The 26246-nt window shown below is 62.8% G+C and overlaps 1 protein-coding gene across 1 annotated transcript in view; it reads left to right on the top strand.

Annotated features, from left to right (window-relative positions):
- The window catches only part of RPS6KA2 (ribosomal protein S6 kinase A2), a 102217-nt gene that overhangs the window by 62586 nt on the left and 13385 nt on the right, over positions 1 to 26246 (top strand). The window contains exons 6-15 of the mRNA XM_039882289.1: positions 300 to 406; positions 2163 to 2200; positions 3591 to 3733; positions 6668 to 6738; positions 8288 to 8376; positions 8841 to 8905; positions 15612 to 15714; positions 17958 to 18088; positions 18969 to 19094; positions 25047 to 25371. Coding sequence (XP_039738223.1) covers positions 300 to 406; positions 2163 to 2200; positions 3591 to 3733; positions 6668 to 6738; positions 8288 to 8376; positions 8841 to 8905; positions 15612 to 15714; positions 17958 to 18088; positions 18969 to 19094; positions 25047 to 25371 — 1198 coding nt within the window. The remainder of the gene's footprint in view (positions 1 to 299; positions 407 to 2162; positions 2201 to 3590; positions 3734 to 6667; positions 6739 to 8287; positions 8377 to 8840; positions 8906 to 15611; positions 15715 to 17957; positions 18089 to 18968; positions 19095 to 25046; positions 25372 to 26246) is intronic.

Genomic DNA, 26246 nt, shown 5'->3' with positions numbered 1-26246 from the left:
GGGCTCTCGGGGTGCGGCTTAGCTCGGTGCAGAAATGGAGTGGATTCGCGCCAGAAGCGCTCGTGCTAAGACGCAGACCCAGACATGCGCTCCAGAGCCGCGTGATGGCCGGGGCTTGAGGACCGGGGGCGGGGACAGAGCCACGCGCCCGCTCACGAGGCCCACGGGCCGTGTTTGCAGGGCGCGCCCCTGTGCTGCACGGCCTTGGCACCGTGGCCGGAGCCGCGGAGCACCCTGGGCGGGGCCGTCGTGGGCGCGGGCGGACTCCGGCTGACCCCTCTCGTCCTCACTGCCGCCAGGTGATGTTCACGGAGGAGGACGTCAAGTTCTACCTGGCTGAGCTGGCCTTGGCCCTGGACCACCTGCACAGCCTGGGGGTCATCTACAGAGATCTGAAACCAGAGAAGTGAGTAGCGAAGTGGGGTGCGGGCCTCCACACCCCTTTCTTGCCGGCCCACGTCAGCGGCCAGCACTCAGTGTTTAATTCCCACACACTTGCACGTTGGGAGACGGGCTGGCACCTCCCATGCAGGGCTCCCGAGTGGGTGAGCAGCTTCCACCTGCCCCCCAAAAGGCACCAGACATGGATGTGGCTTCTGCTGAAGTGCAGAGGGCACCCCCAGCCCCCTCTGCCTGACCCTGGGGGAGGCAAGGCCAGCCATCAGGTGGGCTGGACGGGCGGGAGGCACGCCCTCACCTCGTGCCACGCCCCCCTCCTGCCACAAGGGCCCTCCCTCCCGGAGGTGGACACCCCCACGCCGGGGCGCACAGCCACCTCCCTGCTGGTTTGACCGTTCTCGTCCTGTGTCCAGATTCCAGAAGCCCTTTCAACTAGGTGACAAGGCAGACGAGCTTTTCCTAGAGTTTTACCCAGAGACAGTGGCACCAGATGCCCCAGGCCAAATTCCGATGAGGTCCGGCACGCCTGGCAGCCACCGCCTGCGCTCTCATTTCCAGGGTGTCTTGCCAGCCCCCCTAAGTTAGAGATCGAGTCTCTCACAGCGACGGTGTTTGCATTTCAGGCTTTTTCTGACATTTTCCACACGGAGCTGACACAGGGGTTAGGAGGGACCCCTTGAAAGGGGGAGAGCTCGTGGAGGTCATTTTCAGGTTCCAGTGCTGGCCTAGCAGGTGTCCCCAAGGCGAAGTCACTGGCTTCCTCGCTTACTGGTCACTGTCCTGTGCGCCCCAGCACCGTTGAGCGTGCGCCCCGCTTCTCCTCTTAAAGGTCAAGGGGTCTTTACAGTTGAAAACAGTAATACGCAATGGCAGGGTCAAAGAAGGACGATTGTGTCGTCCCTCAGAACGAGTAGGGAATTAATCCTGAAACGCTCACTTCCGGGCAAGGGTGAAGCATAACCGAACAGCAAAGAGAAATACGTTTGCCCCTTTCGTGACAAATTGCCATCTTAATTACGTACTGTAACTTTTCCCTTCCCATTTCCATAAAACGGGGCATATTTTGGAGCCCGTGGCAGATGCTTTGAGTAGGGGTAGCAGGAACAGAAGTGTGAACCTGACCCGCCATCAGGTGGACAGGTTCGCAGTGTTAAGGGGATTCACACTGTTGTGCGGCCGCCACCTCCACGGGGCCTGGGAGAGTAAGGCCAGCTGTCCACCCTGCGGCATCTGTGACAAGGGCGTGGACAGGGAGCGAGGCGGGGACCCAGTGGGACAAGCTCCTATCACCAGGCGAAGCCTGCAGAACCCAAAGGCTCCTTGGTGCCAAAGCCCAAGATGTCACAGGCCCCCAAGGTCAGCTTGGGGCTCGTAGAGATCTGGGGATCAGGAGCGGCCCCTGGACACAGAGGGCCTGTCTGGGGCAGGACGTGCCCGCTCGGGGGTCCTGGGTGCCCACAGGCCAGGGCCCTCTCAGCCTCTTGCTCACTCGAGACAGTCTGGGGGGCCCGTGGGATTAAGCCCTCAAACCTAAGTCCCCAGCGTTTCCCTGGGTAACGGGCCCTTTGCCTCCCTGAACACTGAGACCCGAGCAGCCCTGACCTCACAGAAGCAGCTGGCCAGTGAGCTGGCCCTGGACCCCGCGTCTGCAGGCAGCACGTGCCCGGGGGACTGCGCCCGAGGGCCCAGGGCGTCCCCCGAGGCCCACATGCCCCCAGCCAGCCCGCGGCTGACCGGCCATCTGTTTTCTTCCCGTCTTTCAGCATCCTCCTGGACGAAGAGGGACACATCAAGATCACAGGTTTGTAAACGGCGCTGGTCCCCCTCGGTGACTTTGCCTGAGCCCTGCAAAGCCGGAGGCCGCAGGGAGCAGCCGTCCCCTGGCCTCCAGCCCCGCCTGGGCCACCACGCCCCTGGGCTCGAGGCCGCCCTCCCTCTCCGGGGCCAGCAGCGCAGCAGCTCCCACCTCAGGGACTCTGGTCTCGCCCCGTCCTCAGTCGTGTCCTGCTGCTCCACGGGGCCACTTGGTGACCCAGGATAACCTCCCGTCCCAGGGCTCTGGACAGCCACACCTACAGGGTCCCCTTTGCCATGCCAGGTGACCTAGTCACAGGCCCCGGGGTCGACCCGGGCCTGGCCTCACCAACACACACGCCCCACCGTGTGCCCCGAACCAGCATCGTCCCTTCCGGTGGAAGCCGGTCCTGCTCGGCGCCTGCCGACCCCTTCTCTACTCAGAGCTCGTCTCGTGTAGATTTAAGGTTCTGCTGGTGTTTTGTGTTTTCTCTGCCAAGTGGAGACCCGCCCAGGTGACGTACAAGCCACACGTGGGCAGCAGCGGCTGGAACGGGCATGGAGCCCCCACATCAGATGTGTTTGTCATTTTATAGAGTTTTGGCTTTTTCTGACTTCGTATTTATTTGTGACCCCATCTAATAATATGTAACAATTTGTAATTTGGGCCAAATTACAAACACACCCCCAAAACTCTGATGTGCAAAGCAGGTCCCTTCAGTCGTGAGTGGGCAAGCCACACGGGCGTTTGGTGTTGCCACTGGGCACGTGTCGTGCTCCAGCCTCACCTGGCCCTAGGAGGAGGTGACGTCACCCTCCGTTTCACAGACAGTGGAACCGAGGGGCTGTGACCTTAGCGCCCCTGCCCTGTGCCGAGCACCGAGCACCGAGCACGCGGGCACCGCGTGGAGTAGGATTTCTCGGGGAGGTGGGGGGACAGCGCTCCCTGCACGCCCCACGGCAGACGGTCTAAAAGGCCCTCAGACCCGGCCGGCTTCCCCGTCCAGCCTCACCACCCGGGCACCCCTTCCCGTCCCGTCGGAGCAGCACCCCACCTCTCAGTCTCGGCCGCTGACCTGCGGCATCGGTGCCCCAGGGCCCCCCTGCCTCCCGGGGGACTCTTGTTGGTCCCTAAGCGATTCAGCCTCCTGGTGCCCTTACAAGGCGCTCCTGAACCTGAAGGAGGCCGCCTTGGGAAGTCGCGGGGTCTCCCCAGCAGGCGTGGGCCTGACCCTGGCGTCGCAGGGGGCGTGTGGGCCAGGCAGGGCCGGCGGGGAGGTGACGCCCCGTCAGGCTGATGCGCGTAAGTGATGCCGGAGCCCCCCGCCGTGGGGCTCGGCGCGGGGCCGGTCCGGAACACCGCGTAACTGAGCGCTGCTGTGCCGTCTTACCCCCAGATTTCGGGCTGAGCAAGGAGGCCATCGACCACGACAAGAGAGCCTACTCGTTCTGCGGGACGATCGAGTACATGGCGCCCGAGGTGGTGAACCGGCGAGGACACACGCAGAGCGCGGACTGGTGGTCCTTCGGCGTGCTCATGGTAACGGCCTGCCCGCCCCCGCCGCCCCGCGCTCCCCCAGGCTGGCTCAGAGACCGGGGTTCGCCCCGCAGAGCAAGGCCAGATGCGTGACTCAGGACACGGAGGCGGCCACCAGCCCCCCGCCCCCGGCCTTTCCACCACACCGCCCCTGCCTGCCCCGCGTCCCCACCGTCCTGAACCAAGGACACAGCTACGTGAAGGGTCAGCCTTCTTTATACTTAGTGCACGCACAGGTTTAACGTGGGGATTGCACAGGATGCAGTGATTTCCCGTGAAACGTTTTTCTTCAGAATCCTTCCACCTAGTCATAAAAACTATCACGAGCCAAAATATACAAGGAGCTAAAGGTTTTTGCATCGACATTCAGAAACTTGAATTTTCTTGAGATCACGTGTTCACAGAGCATATACCCAGACGCCGTCCACACCAGGTATCCGTCGTCGTGATGGACATGGTGCTAGCGCCCCGTCCCGCCCCCGCCTGGCCCTCCCTGCCCTGCCGGCCGGGCTCCCTGCTCGGCCACCCAGCGTGCAGCAGACTTCTGACGGCCCGCCATCCGCCACCGGATCAGCGCGGCCTCGTGGTGCCCCAGGGCTGCCCAGGCCCCTCCGTCTCGTGCATTCCGCAGAGGAGGAGGCTGAGGCCACAGGGATCCGAGCAGGTCCGAGGAGGCACGTGCGCATTCCCAGCCACCCCCGCAGCGACAGCCCACCCGTCTCCCACCGCACATGCCCAGCCCCTGGCTGCAGAACCACGGGCTGCCCCAGCCGTGGTTCTGGTGCCGAGGTGTGGCTGGGGAGCCTGAGGCTGGTCCCAGGGCCTCGGGAGGCATCGGCCACTTGGTCTCTGGGTCCGCTGCTCTGCCCCATAGGCTCGGAGTGCCGGCTGTGTCTGGCTCTCTGCGGGGCAGATGTCCTTGGAACTGTCCTTGGCCACCACCATCGTCACCTCCAAGAAGCGTTGATCGGACACCCGCGTACACCGTCGCGTTGGATGTTCTGTGGGTTCGGGAGTGGTGAGGGGCCTCCCACTGCGCAGCCGGCTGCCGAGGCAGGAAGAGTGGGTGGAGGGCACGAGGCTCTGGACCCCGAGCGTTAGCGAGTCGCCATGTCACCCGGCAGATGTGTGCGATGTGTCGCTGGCCCGGAGCAAACGTGACATACAGGCGTCTGGAGGGCGCTGTCTGGGTAGCAGAGTAAACGGCGAGAGTCAAGTGAGCAAGTGAACGGCTTTCTCGTCCCACGTGGCCAGCAAGGCTCGCGCCGACGTGGAATCGTTCACACTGGACTCGGGAAAGAAAGAGGGACAGAGGGAGACGAGGGGAAACAACAGGAAGAGAATTTCTTTCACTAACGCGATTCCGTTTTAAGAGAGATTTTAATCTGCATGATCGGCTTATACAGAGTGTCCTGTTTTATCGGACGAGTAGCTCATCTGCCAGCCCAAGTGCCAGCCTTTGCATTTACTGTGTGCGTCTGTTTTTAGATTCTCACTGGACCCCCTTAGTCTCGTTTTTTTATACATGATGATTGTTTGCCTGCAGCCTGTCTGCTCTGTGTGCCTTCACTGAATGGTCGAGCCGGCCTCAGACATCTGAATGGGCAGGGATTTAAATTTTTATTTTAAAATTCTACTTTTCAGTAAGTAGACCAGTAATATTAACAAGGCCTTAAATACGTTCATTTCTTTAAGCTCGTGATTTCGCTCCTGGAAGACTGTCATAAAGGTGACCCCCAATCTTAGGAAAACCTTTATGTACGTTTCAGTGTTACTTAAAATAGGGACTGGAAACATTCGAAGTGTCCGACGATAGATACACCGTTAAACTTTGGCGTATCCACGTGTAAGTGCTGTTATGAAGGTTATGTAAGCATTGAAAGGTTTTGTACTATTCTGTGAAAAGTTAGTATACAAAACCTTATCTATATTTTTTTTTAAAAAACAGCTTGAAGAAAGCATTAGCGGGAGAGAGCAAATGTTAGCTGGGGCTCTCCTTGGATAATGGGGTTACAGGAGATTTTTTTTGGTTTCTCCGCGTTGATGTATCTCCCAAGATTTTCATAACAGAGGGAGAAACCCCAGAGGGTAAGTTTTGAAGGGGCAGAGACACGTGCAGTGAAGACTCAGGACGAGGGCAGGTCGGCCGGATGGTACGGACACCTGCCCTGAGTCTGTCTCGTCTAGTTTGAAGCGATGAAGACGCTAGGTGGGGTCAGTGCTTTTACACGTTTCCGTTGGATTCAGTGTCTTCTTTTTAAGAAAAGGGTTTGTGGTTGCTGCCACCCTAGTCCCTTTCATCGGACGTGGTCAGGTGGACACGTCGTCCCGGTAAGACCCTGCAGTCCCAGGCCACCGCCCCAGCGTCCCTGTCATCAGGGCTGCCTGTGGGACGGGGAGCCTGCACTCAGGGTCCTGTGTTTGCGCAGCTCCCCCCGGCGGGCGTCCGCCTGTGTCTCTGAGCCATGAGCCCGTGGCGGGGGCGGGGGCGGGGGCGGGGTCACTCGTGCCGTCTTGTTTTTACAGACATTACTTACAGGCTGTACTCACGGGCCACCGGTGTCTGGCCCGACCTAGCGGTCCTCCGCTTCCTCCTCGCTCAGCCCCCTCCCCAGCATCCACCAGAGAAGGACGGGGTTCCCCACCAACCCCAGAGCAGATGGGCGGCGTGGCGGCCGGCGCCGTCCCCATCACCCGCCCCACTTCCTCTGCACAGCACTCAGCATCGGTCGCCTGCCGCAGGCACTGGCTGTGTATCGCGCGCCCCTCCCCACTGAGCAGCAGCTCCGGCCCCACCGCGCTCCCGGCCCGGTGGCGGCCCCGCACAGCGGTCGGGCTTCCCACGGCTGAACCCCGCTTGCATCTTGCCCGCCTGGGCTCCCCACTGTTCAGTCCTCGGCCCGAGCACTCACTGTCCCATTCTGTGTCGCCCTGCAGTTCGAGATGCTGACGGGGTCCTTGCCATTCCAGGGGAAGGACAGGAAGGAGACCATGGCCCTCGTCCTCAAGTGAGTAGGGGACCCCCTGCCACGGTTTGCCCTGTACCTGCCAGCCCCCCGATGCCGAGAGCAACAGCCCTTGAAACCGGGGCTGTCAGTCAGGTGGGCGTTGGCAGCAGTGACCGTTCCCGAGCTGAATGCCAGCTGTGAGTAGGGTCGCCAGGCAATTCCGATGGAGTCTTCCACCAGAGACTGGGTCTTCCGTCAGGAAGAGCCCTCCACGTTGTCTGAGGCGCAGTCTTCAGACGGGAGGGTTGGCGACCTCAGGAATCAAGGCCAGGTTCACAGGGCCGGGCCCGGGGCTCCGGAGAAGGCAGGCACAGGCTTCCTACCGTCCCCCGCGACCCCCTGTGCAGGTGCCTGGGCTCTCCCGCCGGCTTGCCCGGGTGACGGAATGCAAACAGGACTTTCTCCTGAATTCTCGTGAGGCGTCCTTCACCACGCGTGTGGACTTTGCTCTTAGGACCGCAGAAAGTCACATTGCTGTCACATGTTCGGTGTCGGCTCCTAGACAAGATGTCAGAGGGAGAGCCCTGGCTGGAGGGAAGCAGCCTTGACGGGGGAGGGAAGTGGCCTTGGCAGGGGAGAGGGAGGATGGAAGCGGCCTTGGGGGGGCAGAGAAGTGGCCTCGGGGAGCGGGTGCGTGCAGTGGGGAGGTGGCCGGAAACGAGTGTCGGGGACTCCAAAGCAGCGTCTCCCCGCTGAGCCACGGAGGGCACTTGCCGTGGTCCTGAGGGGACGTCACAAAGCCGCCGCCCTCCCCACCAGCTCTCTGTCACCCTGCACGTGCTCTGTAAGCTTTGCAAAGTCGAGAGGCACCTAAAAAGCTTAGGTCTTGCAGATGACGCCATTGCGTAAATGGAAGGGGAGGGGGGACCCTAAAAAGGGTTTCGTTGGCGCCTTCCCGCGTTAGGTGGCCTCACCTTGTGAATGACACGCAGAGCTGCGGCCCCTTGTTTTTGTGCTGATGACCGCGGTTTCTTTCCATCCTAAGGGGTAACAAGATGTGTGCTCTCCCTGAAGCTAGACTAGTCCCTCCCACAGATCGCAGGTGTGGCCCGTGATGGGTCACGTGGGAGTGACCGCGTTCGGAGGGGGCGGCGCCCAGCGGTGGTCCCAATTCCCCTGGGCAGCAGAGTGGGCACACAGGCGGGCGAGAGGCCCCCCAGGTCCCAGCCCCCAGTCCCCATGTGGCCGGCGCCCCTGCTCGCCGAGGCCTCTGTCACTGCTCTGGGAACCGTCCGTAACGCCCGGACACCTGCTGCTTATGTCCGTGGCTTCGCCTCATCTCTTCTTGCCAGCTGTGTTACTCTTTAAATAAATGACTAAACAGCCGGCATGAGGCTTTCTGCTTTAATCTCCTGTGTGGACAGTCCACGTACGCAGATGCGCTCTGGGTCCTCACGACCTCCGGGAGGGCAAAGGCCCTAAGACCTGAACATCAGGGCACCGCCGCCCGGGGTCACTCGGGGTGAGATGGGCTGTCTGTGGGTGGCGACTGGGCATGGAAGAAGCTGGTCCCCTGGGGCCACCTCTCCCGAGTCTCCTTGCTTTGCAGAGCCAAGCTGGGGATGCCCCAGTTCCTCAGCCCCGAGGCCCAGAGCTTGCTGCGAGCTCTCTTCAAGCGGAACCCCTGCAACCGTCTGGGTAAGCCCTGTGCCCGCCGCGGAGGGGACATGCTCCAGCTCTTCCCTCGAGTTCACTGACAGCAGAAGGCCCTGCGGTGGGGGTGGGGACACTCTCATGCACTGTCCCAGCACGGGGACCGCGGGCTCGCGTGCCGTCCAGGAGTCACTGTTGTCACGCAGAGTGGTGGCACTTTTTCCAACCTGTTTGACGTCCCTTCTCCACAAACTAAAGACAGAACAATTGAAACGCCACTTCGATTTGATCCGTCCTGCTTAAGAAACCTCGGCACGTATTAAAATCGATGTTTACTTATGTCAACCAAGTGCTAATTCGCTTTCGAAGTAATTCTCTGCCGAAAGGTTCCCGGAGTCGCCCTCCAGGGAGGGTCCCGTGCTAGGTCATCAAGTATTTAAAATCTCGCAGGGAAGGCGTCTGCCGACACCTTCGTCCTGGTGCTCACTCGCCGCCTGTCCCCGTCACAGGTGCCGGCAGCGACGGAGTGGAGGAGATCAAGCGTCACCCTTTCTTCGCCACCATCGACTGGAACGTAAGTTGCCGCCACGGTCCCCAGGCACATGAGTGGCAGGGAGGTGGGGTGGCGGGCACGGCAGCCGCCTGCTGCAGACCAGAGGGAAACGTGGCCGGTTCCCTGGAGGGGCTCTCGGGAGCCTTCCGAAGGGGCTGGTACGTCACCGGAGAGCGGGAGCCGCCCCCGCCAGCTCCGGGGTGCTTGATAAATCCCCATAAGTGAGTGAGTGCCGAGGGCCCGGGCTGCGGGGGCTCTGTGAGTGGCAGCTTGGGGATGGGGACCCCCCGGCCCCCTGTCTCTCTGGAGCTCCACTCACCCTCCCGCACAGACCCACCTGGCAAACCTGAGGACCGCCTGGGCGGGGGAGGGAGGGTGACCAGCTGGGCCTGGGGCAGCGGCTGGACAGGGATGCAGTGGGCGATGGGCAGTCCCGTGGGCTGCAGCTGGGAGGAAAGGAAGTCCCGGCCACCGGCTCCAGGTGACCAGTTAACACGAGGACTCGGCTCAGGAGGGGCCACTGCGAGGGCCACTGGTCTCCGCCGAGAAGGGGCACAGGCGGAGCTAAGGCAGCTCTGGGGCCGTGACACCACGATGGCCGTGGACGCAGTGCCAGCTGTGTTCCGAGCATCCGGAAAGCCCAGGGCCGCGCAGCTCCGAGCAGGCGCCCCGCGAGTTGGCTCTGCACGCGGCTCGTCCTGGCTGTGCAGCTGGGCACGGTGTCGGGACCCGCGAGCCAGGAGGGCGGCCCTCCCGCCGTCACCACAGCGATGGGGCTGCAGCCGCGGTTGGGAGGCCCCGTGTCGCGTTCGTGTTTCATTTCGTTCATTTTCGTTGGCACTGGTTTCGGAGAGAGGCCCTTCCGATTCTCTAGGACCGAGCAAGTTCGCGGTCACGTCCACATTTGCCGAGGTGACAGGCGGGGACCAGGAACAGCAGGCGCCCGCTCCCTCTGCGTCTGAGCGGTGCTGAGTGGGGCTCGGACACCTCCCCGTGCTCATCACTGACTTGATAAATGGGCCTCAGCGCTTGCGTGTCGCGGGGAGCAGGGTGCCATGCCATTGCGGTCGAGGACACTGTGTGTGAGATTGTCATCACCCAGCCACAGGGCAGGTGCGCAGCGGGTGTGCGGTCAGAGAATGTGAGTGGGAACGGACAAGGCGGGGGCCCTCCCAGCAGAGATCCGCTCAGAACCACGCGTTCAGCCGCCGTGGCCCGGCCCGGGGCTGGCGGAGCCGTCCCCCACCTCAGCTTCTGCTCCCCCAACCCCGCATCGGCCGTGAGCCTGCTCGTGCTCCTGTGTCTGTCAGCCACCGTAGGAGCCGCTGCCTCGTCACAGCCAAGCTCGACCCCCGTGACACACCCCGGCAAGCCGTTGGCCCGCGCTTCAGAAAGCGGACCGCGAAGGGCGAGACGCTTACGGGCATCTAACAGGCGGCGTCGCTCAGTGACTTGTCCGTCCAGACGTGTCAGCCTCTGTTCAGCAACTCTGACAACTGAAAACCACAGTGGAGTCGCGTTCGCAAAAACCGTTGTGACCAAGAGGTGTCCCCTCTGCCACGAAGCCGCTCGGCAGGACCGTGAGAAGCCGGCTCCCCGTTGGCGCTCGGCCTGGGGGCCCTGCGCCGGCCTCACCCCAGCCTGGAGTACGGGGACCCTTATCCTGCTTCCTGCTTGCTTCCGTGTCCCCAAACTGCCAGCAGACGTGTGTCCTTGAAGCACTTGGCCCCTAACACTCGGACACGGGGGCCGCGGCCCCTGCTTGCCCTGCGCTGCCGTCGGCTCGGCTTCGGGGCCCAGCAGATGGGCCCATGGGGGGGGCTCCTTCCTGGAAACTTGCTCCGTCAGACGGCTCAGTGGACAGCTAGAGGTCACCGTGGACCGAGAGCGTCGGGAGAGTCCGGCTCGGGCCGCGTTCACTTCCCTGGGGCCGCAGCTGTGCCGAGAACGCAGCGTTAGCACCGACCGAAGCGGAGCTCCCCAGACAGCACCCGGCCAGGCCGCGTGAGCCGGTGCCGAGACACGGCCCCGAGACGGCCCCACGGCGGGGGGAGGCGGCTGCACGCGCCCTCTCTGGGCGGACGTCGGCCCACGGCTTCCTCCCTCCCGGCCGAGGCCGAGACCCTCGCTGGGACTGTTTGATGTTCGTTACCGGGCGACTTTCGTGCGTGCGAGAACCGGTGCTGGCCTTGTTCTGTTTATGCTCTAAAACCGTCAGCTGTGCTTCAGTGAGGCGCAAGGGAGTCCTGGGGGAAACCGAGGCATGAGACTCAGAGTGGAGCAGCCAGCGTCACCGGGAGACCTGCCGGTGCGTGGTGGAGCCCCCGCAGGCGCCAGCCGTGTGTACCCGCAGGAGCTCGGAGGAGGCCGGGGGCCACGGTGGGCGTGCACAGCGCCGCACGCGAGGGGCACGGGGGCCGGGGCCGGGAGCTGGCCGCATGCCTCAGTGTCCCGCAGGGCCTGCGGCAGCAACGGGCCCGCGTCAGCCCACGGCCCGGGAGAGATTCCGCCACGGTGCTCTCGTGTGAAACGCCGCTTCCGTGGAACCCGGCCAGACGTTCTGTGAACGCTCACGCCGGGCTTGGAACCGCTGGAGTCCGGCTCGTGGGGGTCGCCCACGGCGGGCGCTGTGCAGGCGGGGTGCTGCCCCTCCCGCACCACCGGGCAGACGCGCCCCTGGAGCGCCGGGTCCCCGGACCATCCAGCCCCGCCCTGCGTGGGTCAGCGTCGCTGCCTCAGGGGTCACCTGCAGCCTCGGCCCCCGCCCAGTCCCGCAAGTTTCCAAATGCCCGGAGCCAACTCTGCCCGCAGAGAACAGACGTCGGGTCTGCGACTCCAGACTCGAATCACCCTCTCGCTCCACTGTCCAGGAGCCATCTTCATCTGCTCCCTCCATCCTTCCCTCGTCCTCCGAAGGCCGTTCAGCCACGGATGGAGCCCGGACGCTCTCTCGGAGCTTCCCAGTGCAGCCGGGTGACGTGAAATCCTGCCGTCGCTGCTGCAGCCCGTGCCGCTGGGGGGCCCTGGACAGACGGGGCGCGACGTGAGGCTGGCACGGCCGCGTCGTTCCGGAGGCTCAGGGGTATCCAGGTCAGGACTACGCAAAACGTTGCTGCGGCTCACGCTCGGCTTAATCCTGTGTGCGACCTTCCGCGGTGAGGGTCCCCGAAACCTCAGACCCACGCCCGAGGATGTGCCTCGGACACGGGAAAGAAAAGCGTGTATGACAGTGACGCCTGTTAGCACTGTCCACAGTGTCACCCAGTGACAGGAAGGAGTCGCCGGGCCTCGAGGGTTGCATCAGGTGCAAGGGGACCGCCAAGGGGCCGAGCGGCCGGCCCCAGGTGCCCAGGTGGCTGATGAGGCCCTTTGCTGCCTGCTCACAACCAGACCAAAATCGTGGGGACCTGAGCATACAGTGGGTGGTGTTCGGGGGCCGCCCGTGGACAGGTGGCGCTCACAGGCGCGATCAGCAAGGGACCAGCGTTACAGGGGCGGGGGCGGGGGCGGGGGCGCGTGCGAGGGCGCTACCTGCTGCACGGGTGACGCCCCCTCCAGCACAAGCTGGGCGGCTGCACACACTCCCAGTCAGCGAGGGTCTCCTTGGCGGAAGCACAGACCGGCTCGGGACGCGGGAAAGGGCGCACACGGACAGGCGTGTGCTGGCACAAGCCACATGTAAAGCCAGGGGGTTTTGCACGCTGCAGGTGCGCGGCGTGGTTGCCGGGTTCCGTGGCTGGCGTGGTGGGCACGCACGGGCGGGGCAGGGTTCCAGCAGGAGCTGAGCCGCGTGCTGCAGCGCCCTGGGGTGGGGGGCTTGGGGGGCCTGGTCTCTCCCTCCTGAGCTGTCACTAAATACTTCAGCCAGAAGGGCGTAGTGCTCCCCACTCAAACCGAGGACCCGGCAGCACCCGGCCAGGGCACCAGTCCACTTCTGTTGAATCCTGTCTCCTTATGGTGAAGACTTGCTAAGTGGGACTGGCGTCCCCTTGCAGGGGACCAGCCTCCCGGCCCGGACGACCGAGCTGCTCTTGGGCAAAGGCAGGTGGATGACGGGAATGTGTGGCCTCAGGGGTCAGCCGGGTTGGAGGTAGCGCCTGTGCGTTCGTGGGCAGCCTGCATCCTGGAGGCCCCGGTCTCCTCTCTGGGAGGGAGGGAGGGGTGGGGGCGACACCGGACGAGCAGAGCTGTGGAGGGGTCCGGGAAGCTGTGGCCCCCGGCCATCCTGCACTGCCTCCCGCTTCGTAACAAGGCTGGCGACGGTTCTGCTGTTGAGGGTGAGGCAGGAGGCAAGGCCGCGGGCCATCTTGGGCATGGCGGGCGGTCAGCGGTGCCACCAGCCTCTACCCGCTGGACGTCAGTCACTCACAGTTGTGACAGCCCAGCTGTCCTGTGGCGGGCAGAACCGCCTCGGTCAGAAGCACTGGGTTAAGGGGACTGTTTGGTCTTCCTCTGAAGCGGGGGCAGGAGTGAGAGACACCTGCCCTCCCTGCCCCTGTGGGGCCCTGTGGGGCCCTGTGGCGTGGACTTGGGGTGAAGAGAGGAACTGAGCTGTGTGAGTCTCAGCTTCCAGATACAAAACATCTCTCGCTGGGATTAGGTGAGAACCCGTGTGTGTGTGTGTGTGAGAGAGAGAGAGAGAAAGAGACGATCTCTTGTAAATCAGTCCCTGACAGTGAAGGTAGAGGGTCCCGGCCACGTGCTCCCCGCACACACCCCCCCCCCCCACCCCGTCTGGGAAGCCCCTGGAGGACACTTGCGTACAGAGGGGGAGGACGTGACTCTGATGTGTCCAGAACAGACACTGATTAATAACCCAGCGTGAATGTCACAGAAGGGGGCCTCTGGCGTGAGGGGACGGGCCGAGCCGTGGCCGGGGGTCCTGGCCATGAGCACATTCATACTGGGCACAGAGCTGCCCATGCGTGTCCAGTTTCCTGTGGCAGGTTCAGGCATCCAGGCATTTGTCCCGCCTGACAAGGTCGCCAGGACAGGCAGCGTCTTCCTGTTTCTGGCGGACCTTAAGCAGCCTGTTCGTGCAGCGCAAGGAATGGCCGAACCAGTCGGGTCTGAGTTCGCTCAGTCCTCGCTGAGGGCTCCCGAGTGCACATGCCAGCGGGAGCCCAGCGGTCACCGCTCAGACCAGCCTCCAGACCCCTGATCGTGGACCCGGCGGTCACCGGCCAGACCAGCCTCCAGGTCCCAGACCGCGGATGTCGCCGTTGCTTGGGCAGCTGCACCTGCAGCTTCCTCGGGCCAGGGGGCTTCGGGGAGGCTGCGTCCCGGGCAGGGACCAGGGCATGCGGCACCCTCCTCCCTCCAGCTGGACCTCGGTCCTGGGCGCTTCTGTAACCCTGGCCCCAGCCGTTCCTCCCTTCTGTACCTTAGATGCTCTCGACCCGGGCCGCGTCGCCCAGCCTGCCTTGGCCTCGGTGCTCTCAGTGTGAAATCCGCTTCTCCGTGCGATTGAGAGATTCAGGGCGGATCTCAGCAAGGGCGACCGTTCGTTCCCCAGACGCCCCCCACCCCGGGGGCCCCCGACTCAGCGCTGAGCTCCAGGCACATGGCAACAGAGGCCCCGAGAACGGCTCTGGGAGTGGGGGTCTCGGCCACCACCCGAGCCCCTCTGACCCGGCAGGACTGGGAAGGCCCATGCCTAATGGTCACAGCAAGGCCTTCCTGGCTCCCGAGCCCCGCTGCTGGCGTGCGGCCGGCCAGGTGCACGGCTCTGCACGATGGCCGTCGCTGTGACTCACGTTCCCAGGCGACCCAACTACATCCTCTCCGGGGGGGCCCCCTCGGCCTCCTTTGGGAACAGGGTCGCTGCAGGCCCTGCCCCTCCCTGGTGCCCACGGCCACTGTACCCTGAACCCCCTCCAACTGGCGCCTCAGACCTCCCTCTCCACCTGCAGCCCCGTCCACCCACTACCACGCCCGGTCCCAAACGCTTTGTGGTGTTCCCTAAGTGGAAACGTCCCCCAAAACAAGTCTTGGCCCTGCCTCGAGGATCGAAAGCATCGCCGGGTGGAGGGCGCCTCTGAGAAGGCCGTTACGGGTGGGGCGCAGTGGGCTTCCTGTGCGCTGTCAGGGTCCCGTCCACGAAATAGGCTCGCGGCCCCACACACGGCCCCACACGTGGCCCCGGGAAGGGCCGGTTCCCTGTGTGGAGGGACGTGGCTGTTCCAAAGGACCCGTTAAAGTCCCTAAACTGTGTAAAGGGACATGAGAGCCAGCCCCACCCACGTGAGCAGATTGATCTGGACGCCCGAATGTGGGGACAGCCAGAGCAGGTGTGCAAGCGACAGAGAACCCTGGAGCGTTTGCAGGAGGCACCTCCACAGCGTCCCCACAGCGTCCCCACAGAGCTGAAGGGCCCCGGGTGCTGGCCCCAAGGTCGCCAGGGCGGGGGAGGGTGCCCCGTCGCAGGGCTCCACCCCGCAGTGGCCTGGGGCGGGGCGCATCGCGGCTGTCCGGTCATGTTCCACTGGACAGAAAATTCTGCCAGAAAAAGGCTGAAATGAAGAACACAGCACATCCTCCAACCCTTACGCCCTGAACCGTGACGCTTACGTGTTTTTATAAAATACGTAACTTGACGGAGATAGCGCTTTGTGTGCGGCCCCACGCGTGCCACGGTACCGAGGGGCAGTCGTGGTGACGCTGAACCGCGTCTCTCGCACCCTCCGTGGCTCCTGCGCCCACTCAGCCCGTCCTGCTTCTCCTGCAGAAGCTGTACCGGAAGGAGATCAAGCCGCCCTTCAAGCCCGCGGTGGGCAGGCCGGAGGACACCTTCCACTTCGACCCCGAGTTCACAGCCCGGACGCCCACAGGTGTGTGCCCACGTGAGTGGGAGCAAAGCCGTGCCGCTTGCCAGTGGTGGGTCGTCCTGCCTGGCCAGGTAGGGACAGGTGCCCAGGAAGCAGAGAGTCCTGAGTTCGAGAATGCTGTCCTGGAAAATACAGTCGGTTCTGTTTGATTTTCTTATTTTCGCTGCTCAGTCACAAAGGCGTAGGTGATAGAACCAATTCTCGGCTACGCCCCAGGTGACACTCACCTTGGAAATTGTCCAGGCGTCCTGTGGGTCCCCCCACGCCTCCACCTCTCGGTCAGAGTGGTCAGTCAGGTGACCACCTCTTTCAGAAGGACACACCAAGGCAAGCGCCAGAAAAGGAGTTCGAGACAACGAAAATCTCTCATTTAGTTAGATTTTATGAGAAAAAAGAGGCTGTCAGCTAAGCGTATATGTTTGTGAACCACATCTTCATGCAAAAAACAAAAACCAGTGTTAGCTACTGGATCTCAGCGTAGCGGACAGATGTACAAACTTAGCCTTCCTGGTCTGTCTAAACTTACTCTCAAGGTCTATCAAATTCAGTCCGATCTGGTCGGCTCCCTTTAAAAGTTATCATTTTGTGACCCCGATGAACTGACGTTAACTGTCGTAGGTGTGGTCATTGTCTTAGTCTGCCCAGGCTGCCATGACACAGCGCCACAGGCCGAGCTGCTTCAACAGCGGACGTTGTCTTGGCATCTGAGGCGGCTCCCTCCGTGCTCACGGAGACAAAGGCGCTGCTGTGTCTTCTGCTTAGGACGCTGGTGACCCCACTTAACCGTGGTTGGCTTCCGACATGCCCGATCCCAGTACCCTGGGGGTTCAGGCTTCAGCATGGGAATTTGGGGGTGCAGTTCAGTCCATGACAGTCACGGTGTGGTGGTTTTTAATAAAGCACATGGACAAGCCCCTGGAGATCCGGGCAGGCCCACCGCGGCCCGTCGCGGTTAGTGGCCACTTCGTGTGGTTCGGGGCTCTTACTGCTTCTGAATCTGAAATGAGTTGTGATGTTTGGGAGATGATCATGAAACAGATGGGTGGTCGAGTACAAAATACCACGTGGATACAGTTGGGACTGAGGATCCACTCGTCCCTTTGGTTTGGGCTATTGGGACAAGCCCGTTTCCCACCCACAGTGAGCATGTCAGTGGGGCTGTGAGCGGACAGGAGCCTCGCGGCTCTCGTGGGACTCATGAGGGGTGGGCGGGGGGCCCACTGAGCAGCTGCGGCTCCCACAGGGAGGACACTGCTTCTGGGCGCCACGGGGAGTCGCCACACGGAGCTTTCGCCGAGTTCTTTCAGCTAAAGCAAGTCTAGCGTCCCCGGTCACACACCAGCCGCCCACTGGAACACACTGACTAGGGGGCGAGGCCAGTCTAAGATCGAAAAACCGTCAACTATTTTGCACACGTCAGAAAATACTCATGGGATCAACAAAAATTGATTGTACTCTTAAATTTTCTTTTATCCAATCTGTATTTTTTACCCTTTTTAAGTACAGCGCTAAAAATCAGCATCCCCCAGATGACTGTAAAGCACTTTAAATGCCCGCCATGCCGTCCGTCACTGTGCCCGACTAGCCGCGGCGCCAAATGTGAGCTGTCTGCCCTTTCGCTCAGGGAAGTCACAGTCGAAGGGAATTACTTGTCACTCTCCTGCCCCCGACCAGGAGCACCTCTCACAGCTGGTCCTTGAATAGCAGATTCGCTGGCCCACAGCCCGGCAGACGGGGCAGCAGGCGGGACAGGACCAGTCCCTCATCCCCACCACTCCCCGCCTTGGGGTCCCTCCCTGTGCCAGGCGCCTGCTGAGCCCAGACGCTCTGAAGGAGGCTCGTGTGCACGGGTCCACGAGCTGACAGCCCCACCCTGAGGGCCCGGTGGCTTTTGTCTGGGTCTCCAGTGGCGGGGGCGCAGGCTCGTGGTGAAGAGTACGCAGTAAGTGATGCCAGCGAGGTTCCGAGAGCTCTCGTTCTGGGCCCTCTCGCCGCATAGAAACCCAGCCACTGGCACGGCCCCAAATACAGTGCAGCTTCCTGTGGTTCTGCGTTCCTAGACCTGCGTGTGATCTCCTCCAACACACGCGCCACACGCACCTCACACACCTCACCACACACACACACCTGTACACCACACACTGCGCATGTGCACACACCACGCACACCACGCACACCGCACACCTGGTGGGGCCGCACCCCCCCGGCTCCCCTCGAAAGACTGACGTCGCCCTTGTTACCTGCAGACTCGCCTGGCGTCCCCCCCAGCGCCAACGCTCACCACCTGTTCCGAGGATTCAGTTTTGTGGCCTCCAGCCTGGCCCAGGAGGCCTCGCAGCAGGAGGCGCCCAGCGCCCCCGTCCACCCCGTCGTGCAGGTACCTGCCGTGCCGGCCCCGTCACCCCAGCCCCGATGTCACGTGCCTGCTCCTCTGGCCCCCGGGGTGCGGGGTGGCCAGCTCCCCCTCCTCACACTCGCCCCAGAGAAGGGGTGATCCCTGGCAAAGGTCCGAGGTGGGCTATGGCCGGGCCACAGCTGTCACACGCAGCGTCTTTGCCGTGTGCCATCAAGTCAGTGCCACTTCCCTGTCGTGAAATGTTCCGTTAGGAGGGCAGGGAAGGGCACATTTTTATAAGTTTTCCAGCTTATGTATATACAAGCAGACAGAGAGAACTCTAAGAAGTTATGATAAGTTTTATTTAAAAGCCGAGGCAAGGTAAATTGGCTGGCTTTGGTTTTGCATATTTCTGTCCCCAAGGCCTTTTGGAAAAACACAGCATGTCTAAAGCGGACATCTGCTGTGACGGTGTGTGCCATTCTCAGTGGCTTTCTGTCTGCACTCTGAGCAGGTAGGGTGGAGGGTGGTGTACTCGGGCAGAAGCAGGCTGTGATCGGGACATCATGGGGTCACATTTCCAATCAGATGTTGACATCCAGGGGCGTGCTCTGGACACAAGGCTCAGAGCCACAGGCCCTGGACTTACAGGCCCCGGCCCTTTACTTCCAGATTCTGCTGTCACGTTTGGGGGACACGTGACCGGTCAGCCCACACAGTGCCCGTGGTGTCCAGAGACTGTCAGGGCCCGAGCGGTCTGGGGCACTAGTTAGATCGGGAGCCGTCCCCACGAGCTCTGGGACCTTTGTCAGGGGACCCCATCCGCTCCCAGCCTCGGTGTCCCCAGCGGCGCGTCGGCGCCCACACCGTGTGCGCATGCGCCTGAGAGCGCTGACCCGCCCCCCGCCCCGTCTGCCCGCAGCAGCTCCACGGCAACAACGTCCACTTCACCGACGGCTACGAGGTCAAGGAGGACCTCGGCGTGGGCTCCTACTCCGTGTGCAAGCGCTGCGTGCACAAAGCCACCGACGCGGAGTACGCCGTGAAGGTAAGGGGGCGCGCCCTGGGCGCCCCGACCCCGCTGACCCCGGCGGGCGCCCTGAGCTGCTTCCCAGGCTGGGACGTGGCGGAGGCCAGGGTGCTTGGGTGTTAGGTCGCTGCCTTCAGCAGCCGAGGTGAGGCACACTGGGCGGTGGCTTTGGCTACTCCATATTTTGGAAGTTGGAGGTGGGGACAGCCGTAGCAGTTGGTGGAGGGAGGGAAAGGGGGGGAGATTCAGTCACCAAAAATCAAACCAAGGAGAAGCACAGGAAAGCCCAGCCTGGACGCACCTGCGAACATCAGGCCGAGAGCTGGGAGTTTTGCTGTCACTCAGAAAGTGAGCGATGAGGGCACCCTGTACCCAGCCTGTGGCGCTCTGCTCGGTCACTGCTGCTGGGCGCCCTGCTCGGTCACTGCTGCTGGGCGCCCTGCTCGGTCACTGCTGCTGGGCTGCATGTTCGATCTGGCATACGGAGTGTCAGTTTCTTGAGTTTTCTGTTTGGCAAACTGGAGACCGCAGCTCAAGTCTCCCGCTGATGTCACAGTCTGATTTATGGAAGAAGCGGAGGTCTTATGTTCTCTGCACAAGACGCTGTAGCTTCGCCAGCTCCCCACTCAGCTGAGCCAGGGGCTCTGGGTGCCGCGGTGACCAGACCTGTGCTGGCCTATCCCAGACAAGGCTGCAGCACATGGCCCTGGGCTGTCTCGAGGACATGTGGGCAGCGGTGGGAGCTGGCCAGCAGGGGGCAGTGTACGGGGAGCGATTCCCTTCGTGACCCTCCTACACTCAGAATGTTCTGCTCCATGTGGCGACTGGTAGGACAACCCCCCCACCCCCCGGCCTAGCGCACCCACGGGGGACATTCCGGCACCTTTGTCAAAGGGGCTTATTTTCAGAGGCGCCAACGGCGGCTGACCAGGCTCATAGTAGCCGGCTGTCCTCCAGTGGGGCATCGTGGTCACTGAGCTGGCTGAACAATAGCCCGTTTCTTTGCACTCACTGGACACAGCGATTGTGCCTGGTCACCTGATAAACTGAGGAAATTTTGTGGGAAATGACCTATGCAGAGAAAACCCCAAGAAGCCCCTGTGTGCTGTGAGCGTGTTTCAGAGTGTAAATGACATTGTCTCGCCTGAGGCAGAAGGCAGGCCGACCCCCCTCCTCCCGCCTGAACACGGACGGTGCCTGGTTGGGCACAGGCTGGTCATCCTCCCAAGCTCCCCCGCGCAACAGCCCAGAGCCCGCAGGGGCATCGCTGCATGCCTGGGCTGCGGGGGGGAGCGCTTCGTGACACCAGCTGCTTTTCCTCACTCGGAGGCCTGTGGCGGGGCCACCCTCGCTGCACTGTCCATCCTGTACTCCCGGGGAATTTTAATTAAAATCTGTGAATTTCCTCTCGTTGAGGTCCCCCCGGTGCTCCAGACACGGGCGGCCTATCCGCGGAACTCACAGACTAGCTGTCCCTCCGTTTAGCGCAGGCTTTCTTGTCTGAGGAATTCAAGATAAATCTGTCAAAAAGCCGTAAATTCCTGCCCAAACTAAACCGAGCGGCTGGAGTATCTTTGCCTGGTGCCTTTTCTGACAGGGCGAGGCACTGTCCTCGTGCCTGATGGCCACGCGTGCCACCCCGCAAACCCGTGCCCATGCCCAGCGCTCATAAAGACCCCATCCGAATCCAGCTTCGTTAGATGGCTCATAACTCCATCCCCAAAGACCTCTGTGATGGGAGTTGCCGGGGGATGCTGGCGACAGTCCTCTCGGGCACAACAGCAGGCGCCGCGGCCGCAGCCGACGGTGCAGGGAAGAGCCGGCCGTCCTTTCTCTCTGACAAGCCTCGGAGTTCCCTGGACGGCCGCGCCGGCGGACCTGACAGCTGCCCCTCATCCTCTGAGGACCACGGGTCATGATGTAGCGTCGGGAAGATGCTTAAATGAACCAAGCTCAGGAAGGAGCCGCGGCCTCCCCGCCTGACCCACAGCCGTCTGACAGAGCGCTTAGGCCTTCGTGGAATGGCCACGGTCAGCTCATCGATCTCAGGTGACACCTTGTCTGGGCTCCCGTCAGGCAAGAGCCGGCAGGGGCTCGTGACAGAGTCCAGTGTGCCCCAGAACCGCTGTCACGCACTCCACGTTCTGTTCCGTCTCTGGCGTGTCTCGGGTCAGAGGCAGTGAAACCGTTTCTGGCTCCTTCTGCCACAGCCGACTGCTCGTGAGTAGCAGTGTCTCCTCCTGACAGAGAAACAGAAGAATTAAGTGCACGCTCTCTGTCAGGTGGGAGGCCGCGTGCGGCACTCACCCGCTTGGCCTGTCTGTCAGCTGGGTCTCAGGCTCGGTCACTAGAGTCTGGCATTCTCTCTCTCCGCTGCCACCTGAGCAGCTTCAAACCCAGGATCCGAATCCTCGGTGGAAGCGGAATGTTTCGCTTGGAGCAGCAGCCCAGCTCGAGCCAGCCAGGGCCAGCCAGGGCCAGCCAGGGCCTCCCCATCCAGCTGCGTGGGTGGCTCAGCCGTCCCCACTGAGTAATGAGCAGAAGAGAGGACGTCCGGTCTTGACCACACAGCAGGACTGTGGCCAGAATACGTGGCATTCGTCTAGGGCAGTCATGATCGGTGGGGTGACTTCGCCCCCCTGGGGACCCTGGCAGTGTCTGGAGACATTCTGGTCACAAGCAGGGTGGGCATGCTGTTGGTGTCTGGTGGACAGAGGCCGGGGACACTGCTCACCACTGCCCAGGCAGCCATGCCCACTGCCCCGGGAGGCGCTGTCCAGCCCCAGTGTCAGTCAAGCTGAGGTTGAGCGCCTGGGGGCGGGGTTAGCTCACCAATGAATCCCAGCCGGCTGGTGTTTGGGAGACAGTGACGGGCGGGGTTCCCCGGGCGGGGTTCCCCTCTCTGTTAAGCGTCTGCTTGCTTTCCAGTGGCAGGACGACCCCTCACCAAGATGTGAGCGCTTCCCACGCTGTGCGCAGGGGCAGGGTGGCCCCTCGCTGTGACCGTGTGAGCGAGGGGGCCTGGGGGAGGCCAGCTCGCAGCTCCACGAAGGTCAGGCCAGCAGTCTCGGCCAGTGTGGGATCCAGCGGCTCTCGCCAGCTGGTCCCGGAACACAGGAAGCCCTGCCGGGCCGCCAGCTTGCCCGCCCCGTGCCCAGAACATCCCCTGAGACCTGGGTGCCACCTCGTGTCCACGGGTCCCTGTTCCTGGTCAGGCCTCCCCGCACCCGGTGACTCCTGTGCCGTCACGTGTCCTCAGCCCGCGGTACCTCCCTTCGCGGCCCCTGTTCGTAGGCTTGGCTTCGGTCCCCACGCCCCGTCACAGTGCTTGGTGGGGTCAAGGACAGGAGTTACTTAAATGAGGGACATGTCGTTCGGGAGCAGTCGCTGTGCCCCTCTCTGTCTGCAGCAGCTGTGCCCCCCGAGGGGGGCACGTGTCGCTGCCGACACCCCTGCCCCCGTGCCCCGTTGCCACCATTTTCTACGGCAGGCTCGGGGCAGGAGCACTCACTGTGCTCCAGCCGTTGGGAAGTTATCGATCACGGACCAGACGCCGTAGCCAAAGGCGCCGTGACTGCGTCAGCCCTACTGTCGTGGCTTCCCTGGTGGCCCCTCTTCTCTTCAGACCTACTGACGCAGACACCTCCACACCCAGAGTTCCACCTGAGGTCTCTCCGTCCACGCGGGGGTTGGGCCGTCCTGGAGGGGAGAAGCTCGTGTCACGGCCACAGCTTTTCAGGAGCCTCTTATGTGATTACAATGCCTTTGTTTGTCTTAGCAATAGAATTGCACTTTTAAAAAGACTGAGACCCTTACGATTGCGCCGTCTCTCGACGCTAGCGATGGAGTGTGGCCGACTCACGCACAAGCGAGGCTGGCCGGCCCCTCCCGAGAACGCGCCCTGATTTGTGTTCACGACGGGTCGTTTACTGTACCAGCTGGTCCCAGCTTTTCTGTGCCCATTGTCACACTGCGCGTGTAATTTGTCAACCGAGGAAGCAGCAGAGTTCAGACATGCTCGACATGAGCAGAGTTTATTTTTGGAAGGAAAACTGATTGGTGTGGAAGTTTTAATTTCTTCCGGCAGGAAACTTGGACTTCTTTCTCCGTGTCATTTGTTTAAATTAATTATGCGGGGAAGGTGTCTGTTCAGTCCGGCAGGGGATTACTCGCTCTGCTGCTCTCGCTTCGAACGTGATGCGGAGCCTCTGGCACGTCGCGGTCGGCGGACGCAGCTGCCGGGGCGGGTGCTGTGCGAGCGGTGTGAGCTCAGCCAGGCTCGCTCGGTTCCCGCCTGGGCGCCCCCCTCCCCAGGCGTCCTGGCCCCGAGGGAATGCCGTGCTGGGGGAGGTGATGAGGAAGAGTGCGGTGCTCAAACACAGGCCCCGGAGGACGAGGGACAGGCGCGTTGGGGCTGGAGGCCCATCGGGCCCCAGGAATGAAAACGTGCCTGACGTGGCCCTCCACGTGTCCCCTTCTGAGGCCAGTCACTGCCGCCGGCCGCTGTCGTCAAGGCCACGCCCACGTCACGTGACCTCCTCTGCAAGCAGTCTGGACCAGGCAGGCTGAATTCCCAGTGGGCTGGGCGCCTGCCTCTGGAGAGTGACCTGCCCTGCGGCCAGGTGAGAATGAGGGGCTGTCACCTGGCTCCTCGGTGGCCCAGCTCTGCTGCGTCGGGAGGATTGAAACAGTGAGGCTCGAAGGAAGGCGCTGGTCCAGCAGGGCTCACCTGACCTGGAAGCAGACCAGCACCGCGACCCCGAGAGCCTGACCCCGCAGAGACGAAGCCCCTTCCTGTCCGGACAGTGCGCTCCAGACCCCGTGTGGGCGCCGCGGTCCCCAGCACAGCCTGCGGTCAAGAGACGGTCACAGCCCAGAAAGGGCGGAGCCCGTCCCAGCCACGCGGTCCTCGCCGTGCAGCCCGGCGGCTCAGGGGACCCCTTCCCCGCGAGCGAGCCCCAGAGACGCGGGTCCCCTCGCGAGTGCTCTGCCGTTGGCCTGTGTCACTAGAAGTCCCGCCGGCCCGGCCGGAGTGCAGTGGAGTCAGACGCAGCGTCAGGAGGGAGCCCGACTCTCTCGTTCGGCCGCGTGACAGTGTCACGGGGCTCACAGTCCTGGCTCCCGTGTCCCCGGAGCTCGGCAGCGGGCTGCAGACCGAGCTGGGGAGAGGAGCTGGCCCGGCGGGGTCGCGCATAGCCGTGGGGGGGACGGGGGACGGGGCGCAGTGCCGACCGCGGGCGAGCGCCGCCCAGGCGTGGGTTCGTGTAAAGTAGACGTTGGTGTCACGCACAGCTCCGTGGGGGGCCCCGGCGGCGGCCGTGCGTTCTCCGAGCAGCGAGCGTTTTTAAAGTGTGTGGGACCAAGGTGGAGAGAACACCCCGCCTGCTCCGTCCCGCAGACGCGGGAGCGAGGGCGCCCGCCAGCCACGCGCAGCACGTTAGCGTCGTCTGCCAGCTGGTGGCTCCCTGCTGTGCGGTGACTTATTCCTGCCACCTGTCGCTGGAAGCCATGCGCCTGCGTGGGGTGGAGACTCGCGTCTGTGGTGTGGCGCCGGACACCGAAGTCGGGAGGGGGAGGGGGTGGAAGGAGCAGAGGGAGGTGCGTGCGTAGCCACCGCGTGCCTCGCCCCGTGCCGGGTGGCGTCTGCTGCCGGCGGGCACAGAGACGCAGCGGCCGGGGCTCGGCTCCCACGGAGCAAGCACGCAGGCCACCCGCCCAGAGCCTGTCGCGGCTGCAAAGCACCTTCCCCTCCGTGGTGGCCCCAGGCCCCCTGCCCATCCGGCCCGAGATGCCTCACGATCAGCATGGGAAGGACGTGGCTTCCTGGGGAGAACGTGGGCCGGTGCTGGCCGGCACGGCGGGCTGCCGCGCGCACCTGGGAATCTGTGGGCTCCCTGGGCTGCTGCGAGCCGGAGGGAAGGGCACAGCCCCAGGCGCCGGCCGATGCCTCACGGCCCCTGTTTGTTCCAGATCATCGATAAGAGCAAACGCGACCCCTCGGAAGAGATCGAGATTCTCCTGCGGTACGGCCAGCACCCGAACATCATCACCCTCAAAGACGTAAGTGGCCACCAGGTGGCGACGTCGCCCCTGCCTCGCGTTTCTCCACCTGGCCCTGAAAAGCCAGCGTCCTGCATGGCTCACGTGTATGGCTCATGTGTACGGGGCCTGAGCGCATGCCGCACGCACCGTGGACCTTCATACCCGGGTCCACACCCTGGTCACACCCCCGTCCTCCCCAGTCACAGCGTGAAGGGGAGGGAACCGCTGTGGGTTCTAACGCCCGTGCGTCACGGTCGTTCCTGAATGCTCCTGAACTGGGGATATGGAAACTGTGGAGCCAATGGGGCGGGGAGGGTCCAGTCGGGGCTCCAGCTCTGGCCGTGGGGCCCTCATAGTTCCTCTGTGGGCGATCCGTGGTCCTTTGTCACATCCCAGCCACATCCCAGCCTGTCGGGGGACCTCGGGGGCTCCCCCCAGCCATCCACGAAGAGCATGGGGCTCTGGTGTGTGGGGTAGAGGGCAGACTCCCCCTCCTCTCCACCCCAGACTGCAGCGATTCCAGCATCCCGGACCAAAACCATAAGACACTGGGGCCACCTCGTTCCCCGCCGGGCCCCCTAAATGCCTAGAGTAAGAGGGCTCCAAACGCCAATCCACTTCTGAGGGAACGTGGAGCGCGGGCCTGTGTCGGCAGAGCTGGCCGAAGCCTGGCCGGCCTTCCGGCGGCCCCTCGCCACCTGCGCCCTCTTGCCGTTTGTCTTTATTTATACGTTAAATCCACAGACATCAGCTACCTTGAAAACTCGAGCATTTGAAATCATTTTTATTACGAGTATCATCGTACATATGTTCTCGAAAGTGGAGCCTTTGCGTTCATAAATTCAGATATAACGCAGCACGTCAGCCACATCAGTTATTGACTTGAGTCGAGGAAGGTCATTGACGCGTAGGCCAGAAAGGAATCGCACGCAGGGCTCCCTCCCGTTCTCAGCACGGGCCCCATGCTCAGCGTGACCTGCGCACACAGTGACATGAGCGCACTGTGGGCTCGTGGCATTAGCGGTGGTATGACGAAAAGCTCTGGAGTGAAAGCACCACTCTCGCGTGCTAACGGCCGACTGCCGCCCTCCTGTCTGCACCCTGGGCCTGGCTGCTCCAAGTCCAGCC

Source organism: Pteropus medius, unplaced genomic scaffold, assembly GCF_902729225.1.
Source record: "Pteropus medius unplaced genomic scaffold, Ma_sr-lr_union100, whole genome shotgun sequence".
In the NCBI taxonomy this organism is placed as follows: Eukaryota; Metazoa; Chordata; class Mammalia; order Chiroptera; family Pteropodidae; genus Pteropus; species Pteropus medius.
Note: the sequence above shows the minus strand (reverse complement) of the source record. Positions and strands in the feature narration are given on the sequence as shown.